The 11719-nt window shown below is 29.1% G+C and overlaps 1 protein-coding gene across 2 annotated transcripts; it reads right to left on the bottom strand.

Annotated features, from left to right (window-relative positions):
• Positions 1–1227, bottom strand: LOC133688810 (uncharacterized). 2 transcript variants are annotated; one of them, XM_062108426.1, is made up of 2 exons: positions 864–1227; positions 1–634 (listed from the first exon to the last, which is right to left on the bottom strand). In XM_062108426.1, the coding sequence occupies exon 2, from the start codon at positions 631–633 to the stop codon at positions 238–240; it is 396 nt and encodes a 131-aa protein (XP_061964410.1). In that variant the 5' UTR covers position 634; positions 864–1227; the 3' UTR covers positions 1–237. The 2 variants fall into 2 exon arrangements, with proteins under 2 accessions (XP_061964410.1, XP_061964409.1); XM_062108425.1 differs by having other exon boundaries at positions 748–1226.
• Positions 1228–11719: the final 10492 nt, after the last annotated feature.

Genomic DNA, 11719 nt, shown 5'->3' on the forward strand with positions numbered 1-11719 from the left:
TAACCAAATTCAATTCGATTGAAGTTCATGAAGGGAAATCCCTTCAACTTTGCCCCATTCAATCTAATGTCATTAGCATAACCATTACACTAAAACCATCCCACTAGCCACCAAGAACATATTAGAAAAACATTGGAGTAACTAAGAACATGAGCCGTAACTAATCCCAGGTTGCCTTACCTTTCTTGGTCAATTACTGAACCATTCATGGTCATTATTGAATCCTCTTCAAAGCCTTCAACTCTCAATCGAAAGCGATGAGCCTTCTGATGGGAAAACGGAACATTTCTTCTTCCTAGGAGAATCCAAACCTCGTCGAAGCAGCTGTTTTATGGCCGAAATCAATTCCTCGGTAGGATTCCTTGGAGGTGTAGAAGATCTAAATTGTTGACAAAACTTCGTGTGCTGCTTCAATGCCTCATCAGTACTAATATCAGTTTTGGCCCTACATGTCTCGTCTTTAACAGCCTCTGCACACAATCCACAAATCCAACGACCACCATACCTCTCTCGCACCCGAGAAATATAAGCTGGCGTGCACTCTTCTGAAAAGCCGCAACAGTCACATTTTGCAAACTCAACTTCAGAGGCTGAAGAGATTGGTTTTGCTTCCTTAATCACTGCCGCAGCCATTCTGTCAAAAAAATAAGACAACGTGAGGACAAACTGAAACTGAAATACAACAGGAGCTAGCTAGCTTGTCTGGAATTCAAAATTTTAAATCTTTTCTTCGTGTAACAGAATTACCGTTTCCCTTAAATCACTCTTAAAAATCCTTCAATGCTTTCAGCTTTATGGGCAATAAAAGAGTCTGAATGCAAAAAATAGAAAAAAATAGAAAAAGGAAAAAACCCTTTACGCACTAAAGAGAATTAATACTAAATCTGAAATTTTCTTGGCCTGAGCTAATATCTATCTCTCTTTCTCCCACTTTCTCTCTTCAACTTTATGATCTCCTTGAACAACAGGAACTCCAAACATTAGATGCATCTCAGAACTTTCGCGATATTCTGTCTAAAACCCGGTAGTATTTCATCTGAAAAACAATGTTTTCAGTATGGAGATTGTGTTGTATCTGCTGAAATTAAGCAACAAAGAGATATGGGATTGCGGGTTTTTATATTATTAAAGGCACTGCCCAATCACTGGCGTTTTGGAGGTGAATGCCATTTGCTTGTACGACAGTTGCTAGTCTTCATCTTTTTTTCAATGCTACGCTATCCTATTAAAATCATATGTTCCCTAGCAATCAAGATCCTCATCATATTCTTATCACGATAGCCCTTTTTTTATTTTACGGAGACTATTTTGGCCCCTCTAGTTTCAAAATGCTTGACATCGTTCCTTTTTGTTTAAAATTTTCCAATTTCAATCCTTTATTTGTTGAATTGCTAATGCCAGCTAATAGAATATCTACTTTCTCAATTATTATTTTTTGATTTTTGTTTTTATATTTGTTTAGCACGTACAAATATGTGGGATTAGAAGCGAATTTACAAAGATTGAAGTGGTATCTATGAGATAATATGAAGTTTTATATGACAGTACTAATCATTCTAGATTAATTTTTATTTTTGTACAATATATATATATATATATATATATATATTATTTTTGAGGCGAAGATGAAGCATGTTTACAGGGGCAAAGGCAGGGGGTGGCTTGCAAGGGGCCCGGCTCCTGCAATTGTTTTTCCCAGTCTCCCCTTGAGTGATTATCAATTTTAGCCCTAAAATTAGTAAATTTGAACTTTTAACCTTTCTAAAAGTTTCTTTGTTTAATTCCCCCCCTAAATTTAACATTCTAGCTCCGCCGCTGCATGTTTACCGTACAACTTGAAAGAAACACCGGAAAATAATCATTTAAGAATTTGTAGCTGCTAGATTAATATGTGATTTCTAATAGAAAGCAAATCATTGAAAGTCAAATCTTACAAAACTTGTCATTAATTGTGCCTCTTCTTGAATTATTCTTTATGTTTTCTTTCCATGCATAACGTAATACATTGTCATGTTACATGGCGCGCGACAATCACGCGCGTATGTCTTGCACGTGTTCTAGCAAGAAATTTGCCCACGCCTAAAATTTATTTTATGAGCAGTTATTCCTTTCCTTGTTTTTTTTAATAATGACTAGCGGTTTTTATGGAAAAGATTTTTATACTCCTAAACCTAAGCTTTGTGAGTTTGTCAATTAAAAGTAAAATAGTAATTTAATTATGTGAATCCACAGTAAAATATAAGTATTTGTGCAATAAATGTCTAAGTTCTTTTATTTTTTTTATTTTATAAAATCATATATTTGAGATTTGAAACTAAAATTGCATAAAATTATTTGTTTATATATTTTAAAATCCAAAATTTATTTTATTGACCAAAGCTAGCCGATAGGTGTGACTATTAAAATGAAATATAATCAATAATTATTTAATTTAAATTTAAAAAATAATATTTTTCTTAACAGTCGTATTGTTTCAATTCTTATAAATTAAGTCTTTTATTACACGAAACTTGACCTCTTTTTTCTTGTCTTTTCTATTTATTTTAAAAGGGAGTTTAGGGGCTTGATTGTATAAAAAAAATGTTTTTACTATGTGATGCAAATAAAAACAAAGAAAGAAAGGATAAGTAACTTCTTAATTTAGGGCGAGCATTGCAAAACAAATCATTTTAGGATAAGAATGAAGATTTGTAAACAATAGGACCTAATTGGACATTAGGGAGACCTTGAGGCGTAGCCGTAGAGAGCAGGAATCACCTAGCCACCTTAAGTTATGATGAGGGTCAAGTGCGTTGATGCACTTGATTGTGGCTCTTACATAGAAGAAGAAGAAGAAGAAGATAATGATGACAATGCCAGCTGTGATGAAAGTAACCCTTCTAAGACAAACGTGTTCTTTTGATTTCCACGTGATTTCTTGAGCGCGTGATTGGGCTTTGTTTTGTTAAGAGGTGCCCCTGTTGGGCCCATTTATGAACCCGTCTATGTTTGCTGAACATGCGTGTTAGGCTAGTTTGTCTTTATTAAATCATTGTATTTTTGCCACGTGGAGTTATTCATGGACCATTTTTTATTTACCTGTACATCCTTCCTCATCTCCATTGCCAGAGGACCTCTAACCTATGCACTGTTATTTTATTTTATTTTAATTTAACTTTCATATTTTATTTTAGCATAGACAATGAAATTGAATAATAAAATGCCAAAGCTTTTTTATTTCTTTGCTTCTAAAAAAAATTTAAGGATATTTTTTAAAAAATTTTGAACTTAGTTTTTTATATATATATTTCATCATTTAGGATTGAACTTAGTTTTTCTACAAAATTATTTCGGTCTCATGATCTAGATTGCTAATTTTAAAGGTTAGCCTTGTTGACTTGAGTCACTGTTTTATTTTTTTTAATTATTTTTTTTTAATTTCATCATTTAACATTAGATTGATTTATAATTGAGTTTTATAATTGTTTTTTGATTTATTTTCTATAAAGTTATTACAGTTTCATCACCCGGATTACAAGTTTTACAAGTTAGCTGGATTGACTTTTTTTTGAATTAAATATTGTTTTTCAATTTCTTCCTTCAACATTAAGTTAATTAAAAATTTAAATTTATAACTTTTTTTTATTTGCTTTCTATAGAGCTATCTTGGTCTTCTGATCCGAGTTTAACAAGTTAACTTGGGTTGACTTGAGTTGTTTTTTAAAATGTTTTTTATTTGTTTTTTTTTTTCAATTTAATTCTTCAACATTGGGTTAATTAGAAATCGAGCTTCATTTTTTTTTGTTTACTATAAGGCTATCATGGTCTTATGACTCAAGTCTCAAGTTAGGCTGGTTGACTCTTTTTTTTTTAATTCCATATTTCAATATTGATTTTATTAGGAAATAGAATTCATAATTTGTTTCGGTTTATGTTCTATAAGGTTATCCCGGTATCATAAACAAAGTCACAAATTTTAGCGGTTAACTCATGTGGTTTTTTGTATCATTTTCTAATATATTTTTTTAAAAAATTTCATCATTCAATATTGAATTGATTGAAAATTGAACTTTATAAAATTTTTTATTTGCTTTTATAGAATTATCTCAGTCTCATGTCCTAGGTTTAGTAAGTTAAGTCGGGTTCACTCAGCTCATTTTTTGATTGAATTTTTTTTCAATTTCATCTTTCAACATTGTGTTGATTGAAAATTAGATTTAATAATTTTTTGTATTTGCTTTCTATAGAGTTATTAAAATCTCATGACCTAATTAGTTGATTTAGCATGTTAAACCGAATTGATCTAAATAATCTAATATGTTATCATTTTAATATTTTTAAAAAAGATGTTGTCTTGATTTGTTTTAGTTAAATTATATTTTTATCGATCGTTCGGGTTATCTTTAGATTTAAAAAATCAACCATATCATATTGAATCAATCCTCATATAGTTTAAGCTTTTTTTTTCTATTAGAATACATATTAACAATACATTGATGTTTTTTTTATGCCTAAACAAAATTAATCTAACTCGCAATGTACCGCGGAAAATTATCTTTTTTTATCTAAAATAATTTTGAATTCTTGTTATCTGTTTTCATTTAAGATAACCCAAAAATGCAAATTCACATTATTTTGTATATATCATTTTACATTAAAGAAATAAATAGTCCATTTAAAAATAAAATATATTTCACGCATCAAACAAAGTAAGTCAAACTACATAAATTGAAAAATATTATACTGATATTTAAAAAAATGCTTAATTAGTCCATAAACCATATTTTTGTTATAAACGTTTTGATAATTATTTTAATGAATTTTGATAATTAAATTATTTATATATAAATTATTAAAATATCTTATCTATTTCCGATTAAATTGAGTATTTTTATTCACGAGGATATAAGCTTTTCACATCCACTTCAATTCATCTAAATAAGGGCAAATGTCTAATGTAAATGAGTGCAAAAATAATCCACACTATTAGTTTCATATGAGCTATTTAACCTGTATTTTGCGAGTTAATTTTATTTTTATTAAAAAATAATAAATATATTGATCTTTTCAATGCATTTTTAGCTATAAAACATTCCTAATAAAAAATTAAAAAGTTTATACTCGCATCTAATTAAAAAATTGAAAATTATTCATGCCAACAATGTAAAAAATAATGTTAATGATAAGTGAAGACTAAACTGAAAAAATCCAGAGATAGATGTAAATTAAGATATTTGATCTCACAAACTAAATTGAAAAAATTAAGAGATAAATATAAATTAAGATATTTAATCTCATAACATGAATAATGTACTCGTTTATATTTAATAATTTTGATTCTTTGAATAAATATTTTTATTTAATCAAACGGTTATTTGTGCCAATAAAATGATGTCCATCCAATAATTTTTTTTATTTTTTTAAAATATTATAAAGTAAGTATCTCATGTTTACATTTAATTAATTAATTAAATTAAATTAAATTTTTTTAAATAAATAAATAAATAAAAAGACTCAAAATGAGCTAGATTATTTTAAAGTAAGTGAAGATTGCTATCATATGAAATTATTGGTTGAAGGACAAACCTAGACACTAATCCCCTTGTAGTCAACATGGTTTTTTCTTTCTCTCTTTTGTTTTTAGTTTTATTTTATTTCTTTTGATTGATTTTCTCTCTCTTGACATTCTCTCTTAATATGATTTTGAATTGACTATTATATGAACAGTGAAGAAAATAATATTTTTTATTTTATTTTAAAAAAACAATTTCTATCTTATAATATTTTCTTCTTTCAATTGGATGTGTGTGTTTATTTTAATTTTATCTTTTAATATTTTATTAATTTTGAATTGATCATTATATATAATTTATTTTAATTTACTTTCTATGAAATTATTGTTGTCTCAAATAAACTTGTCAATGTTTGCTTGTTACTCAATTTTGCAAGCGCTTCTTTATTTCTGTTATCATATCATCAAATAAAAAATAGATAAAAGAATAATTTTTAAACCCAATGGAGTCTATGATCTTGGTTGCAGATTTGACGAGTTAGGTCGTAAAGCCTGAATCGATTCAATATGTCCTCGTCTCAATATTAAAAAAATATTATTTTGATTTTTTTAAAATCCAATAATATTTTTACTAGTTATCCGAGTTGTCTTTGAACTTACCAAGTTGATTTGATTATGTAGAGGCAACTCTCATGCGAGTTAATTTTAAGCTTGGGCTAGATAGAGAGTCAGGTCAAGAGGCTTTAAGGTTGACCTGCTAAGTAGAGTTTAATGATAATGCCAAATAGTTTTTTTTTTAATTTCATCTTTTATTTTTCTATATTTTGATTGAATGACTTTTTCAATTTCATCCTTCTACATTTGGTTGATTTTGAATTGGTCTTCATAATTTGTTTCAGTTTGTTTTCTATGAGGTTATTGTAATCTCAAATAAATATCCTGAAATTTGATTGAAAAAAAATATTAAAATAAAAATGTCAGCTTTAAAATTTTTTAAAGTCAAACCACGCTTTTTACTAGTTGTCTAAGTTACTTTTGGACTAGTCAGGTCATTCAAGTTATGTTGAAACAACTTTTATATAGATCAATTTTAAATTCGAACTAGATAAATAGTAAGACATTGAGAAATCGACCTACTTGATCATAATTTTCTGTAATTTAATATTTTTATTATATTTAGATTTTTTTTCTAATTTAATGTACGTATCGAAGACAAAGAAACTAGTACCATATAAATATGTTAGGTACATGGAACAGTAGAAATGCATCTAGATTCTTGAATGTACCTGTGTGCAAGTTTTTAGGTTATTCTCTTTTTGAGATTTTCTAAGAACTGCAATGGCTAACCAAAAATTTGGTTGTGTGTGCTATATTAGAAAAACTTTTTATTTATTTATTTTTTTTATTTCAAATTAATATTTTTTTGTGTTTTCAGATCAATTTGATGCACTGATATTAAAAATAATTTTTTTAAAAATAAATTATTTTGATACATTTCCAAGTAAGATACATTTTGAAAAGCAATTACAACCATACTTACAAACACAACTATATATATCTAAATATTTTATATATGTTTTTTTACTATACATGAAAACTCAATCATAAATTTTACTAAATATCTAAATCCTTAAAGAAACTCTGGTGGCAGTAACCTAATAGCAACACTGTAAATTTATTGTCTCTATCTGTTTAGTTAATTCTTTTATGATTCTCATATATTATTTTGCATTTTCTAAGGAATTCCTGCTTGAAATATCACTGAAACTCAAACTGAAGTTGCGCATTTTTTGAGCAAAGAAATTTTCATATTTGTCAGTGTACCTTCCATCAGTCTAGCTTGGACAAGAAAACAATGAACGTTTCTTTCATAATCAGCCATATATTAAGCTTTGCTAGAGGAAACCAATAGGCATTAAGCTGTAATAGCGTTCTTGGTGATGATAAATTAACTGATCATTAATCAGTACTGTTTTTATATAAATTCTCAGAAGCTATCCTCCTCCGTTCTTTTTAACTTAAATGCATGACTCGTTGCTGCTGCAAGATGGATGATCGTGTCTGTATCTACCTCAATTTCTGTACTTTGGAGTATTTTCCTTTGGTTAAAACTTATGATTTCCGAGTTAAATCATGTATAAATTCCTTAAAAATATGGAAAGAGAGATCGGAGACAACAAGCAGAGCTGCATCATACTGCTTGGCAATAGATTGTAGCATGAAAAAACGATTGATCTTAAGAAATATCTATATTTATTTAGTACTATTTCTCAACTTTATGAAGATCTCTTGATCAGGAAAAAAATTAATCTTCTATTCGGTTGGCAACTCGAAGCGACATAGCGGGCACACATGACTAATCTCAAGCCAAAGAACAACGCAAGGATTATGGAACTTGTGCCTGTGGGAGCATGGCATGCAAGTGACTGGAGAACCAATTTCCATGTTTTCCAAACAGATTGTGCAGAATGTTGTGGATTCAATACCATCGAAGATCACCTCCTCTAATGATTGGATCGATGATTTAGTGGCCGGAGTTAGCTTGCATCCTTCTTGTTCTGCATATTGTATAAAGGCAAGATCAATCAATGACTCGTACGAATTAAATCCAAGTTTTTCACCCCTATCTCTCAATGGCTGATGAATAGTATTCTGCCATATACTAGGCAAGAAAGGCCTCCCTAAGCTAGCTTGCTGCTGGTTCATGAAAGAAACCATTCTAGTTGCATCACGTGCTTCTCTTAGAACACTTCTTGCATAATACATTCTCTCATACACATGGCGTGGCAGAATTATTTTCCTGTCGATCATCAAAAACAAGGTGAACTCATTGTCATAAGAATAGGTAATTATATCCAATATGCACCGAAATAGATCATCCTGGCTCTTTAGCCGAGTCCAGTCTTCTCTTGGATTTCCTTTCCATTGAATCCTATCCAGCGAGAAGCCGATGTTGGCTTCAGATATCACCCCTGAGATAATGTCTCTGGTCAAGGAGTGACATGATTCAAAGGTGAAAGATTTTTGTGGACCATGATCTCTTATCGTCTGTGGCACCGGCGACCTCGACTTGGTGAATGATTCCAATAAATTGTGTTTCATAGGCATATAGACAGTAACATCCGATACATAGCTTGTCATGACTTGAAGTTTAACACTAATCATGGAGCAGTTAGTTGAGACAGATGCACTGCTGTTTCTAGGATTGCTGGAGTTGATCGCAGAGACATAAACATTATAGTTTTGTGAGTCCATGGTTGACATAATGAAGGGAAGAAGAAAGAAGAAAGAAGAAATCTGAAGAATTAGTCCTACGTAGAGGTGCAAAATTAACGCAGAGATCTATTGAAACCGAAGCAGACAAAATCGCTGCATTATATATATATATATATATAAAAGCCAAAGCTTTTTATTTTCGCCCTAGGCAAGGATTTCCTTCTCCTTCTTGTATTGGGATTTATTTATTTTCTAGTCCTATTTTATTATTAGGTTTTGAAACAAAGCTGACATCTTGAATTCAAAGACAGAGATACACTAATACAAGCAAACAATATCGTCTCTTACTTCGCTGGTTGCATCTTCTTACATGCGAGACAAGCCCCAAAGATTTCCTAATTATACAAATTATTATTATTATTAATCGGTTTATGATTTTCTAATCAGTTTCAAACTTTAGAAACCGAATCAAACCAAAACTTTGTAATTTTCTTAATTAGTTAATTTGGTTTTTTGTTTGATTTTTCCAGTTATTTTTTTCTAGTATTCTCGATTTAATCAATTATTCAGTTTTTTTCTTACCCCCAGCAGACAGGCCACAGATCTCCTCCTTTTTTTCCCTTTTCTCCTTTTAAGAACTGGAAGATGTGGTTTAATGGCAACCACTCTTTTACAGAGACGAATCAATTTGTTTTCCCTTTTTCTCCCCTTCTTTCTCCCCTCTCATTCCCCCCTGCCACGGAGACATAGCAATGGTGATTTCTGTCAGAAATAAAAAAAACCCAGACCAAAAGAAGCTCTCAACTGCAAATAGCAAGTGCAAGGATGAAAAGAGAGAGAGGTTGTGTTTCTGGTATGGGGAGGGAGGGAAGGAAAGAGAAAGCAAAGAAAAAATCAATTGTGAAATTGATTTTTTTTTCTTATTCTTGCATGCAATGTTGATTGCCTGATTCTAATGCAAATAAGAGATGCAAATGATATTTAGATCAGATCTGTGATGCATGTAGTTGTCGTTTTTAAAAATATATTGAAAAAATATGTTTTTAATATTAATATATTAAAATAATCTAAAAATATAATTTATTTAAAAAAAAAGCTATGGTTGGATTTGACATTAATTAAAGTTGATATTGCTAAATTCTATGGTTGTTGGTTTAAATTTGCATGCAGAGAAGCATTAAACATTGTGCACACATATTCGTATCACTCTCTTATATTTTACTGTGAATTATCTGTTATTATTATTATTTTTTTTAGTTCTTAAATTTTGTTTTTTACAATTGCATCTTGTTTTAGCTAAATTAAAAAAATTGAATTTGTTGACTAGGAAAAAAATTTGAAAAAAATAGAATCAAAGTAAAAAATACATCACGAATTGGTGATGGTTTCAAAATTCCCATAAAAAATTTACTTTAGTCCTCCAACTTTACAGATTATATCTATTAGGCCCCTTAATAGTTTTGATACAAAAATTTATTTTTATTAGTTTTTAGTTCCTGGTATGAGAAAGTAGAGAGAATACCAGATTCCAACGGTAGAGAAAAAATCATCATTAACGCTATTTTCGACCACTAACATAGTCGATTTCAGTGTCAACAGGTTCCATTTGGTGAGGAGAGTTCTCCTTATATTTTTTTACCTTGAAATTATCTAAAAACTCAAATCTAAGATTGGGAAAATTTCTTATTTCGGTTTGATTTCAAGTTTTTATGTGGATTGTTTTGGTTTTTTAAAACAATTTATCGGTTTGACAAGGTGTTTAGGTTCTTTTTTAAGTATTTTGAATTAAAAAAATGAGTTGATAAATTGATTTTTGAATAAAAAAACATAGATCATGTTTTTCTAGCCACCATAATGGTCAAAATCTAGGAAAAACAAGACAACATATCCTTTAGAATTTATTTTTCAAAAAATAATGGGATGCGTAGTTTGACCCAATTTTATTTTTAAAAAATAGGGTCCGCGCATGGCCTTTTCTAAACGAGTCTGGTGCTAACCTGACCTCTTTCTTTGCTTTTTTTTTTTCTTAACTTTACTTTTTAAAAAAAAAAAACATGTTTTTAATATTTTTTTAAACAATTTTTTTTTTAAAAAATAATATCTCTTCTCTTTGATTTTTTTTATTTAGTCTTTTTAAAATAATTATTGTTTTTTAATTATTTTTTATGTATTTAATTTTTGAAGAGATTATTCTCATTCATTTATAATTTTTTATGTTTTATATAATTGAGATTTGTTTTTTTTTAAATATTTATTTTTGGATAATATTTCTAATAAGTGAAAAGATAAAAGATAAACATATTGATTTTATTCGATCAATTTTATGTGTGTGTCTATTTTTACAATTATTTGATTAAATAAAAATTGATTTTTGTAAACAAAGTTATTGAACACAATCCGGTAAATGACCTCTCGACTTTTTCATACACGTATTTAGTTGTTGTTAATGATTTTTTTTAATTATTGACATGAATGATTCTCGATTTATTTAACTAAATGCATGCATAAACTTTTCAATTTACACTTAATAAATTTTATGTAAAATAAACATGTCAAAAAAGCTTGCATGTTTAATTTTTTTATTTGAAAAAAAATATTTAACCTACTATAAAGCACAGGTCAAATAGTTAGTGTAGAACTCTAAAAGGCAAGGGGGAAATAATGTTCCTCCACGCACTATTGACCCTTTCACAATTCATTGTGGACTTTCATAACAATTTTTTTTCGTTCCAAAACTTTTTTTAATTTCACTGTTAAATTAACAAATTAGATGTCAGTTTAGGTTAATTTGTTATGAAAAGAAGATTAAAAGATAGGGGATCAAAGTGAAAAAAAAAACAGAGGGAATGGGTGGCTTTAACAAAGTTTCGATGAAATGTTCATTGTAATCCCTAAACTTTTTCAATTATAAATACTTGGTCCTTTCAATTATCAAAATGTAAGAAAAACAATCAATTTTGATCCCAAACTTTATTTTTCTTATTTTTGGTTCCTCATTTGAGAGATGAGAGA

Source organism: Populus nigra, chromosome 3 (genome assembly GCF_951802175.1).
Source record: "Populus nigra chromosome 3, ddPopNigr1.1, whole genome shotgun sequence".
Lineage (NCBI taxonomy): Eukaryota > Viridiplantae > Streptophyta > Magnoliopsida > Malpighiales > Salicaceae > Populus > Populus nigra.

Bases quoted from the DNA above. Each gene is read 5' to 3' on its own strand.
- LOC133688810 (XM_062108426.1), bottom strand. From the start codon at position 633: ATGGCTGCGGCAGTGATTAAGGAAGCAAAACCAATCTCTTCAGCCTCT.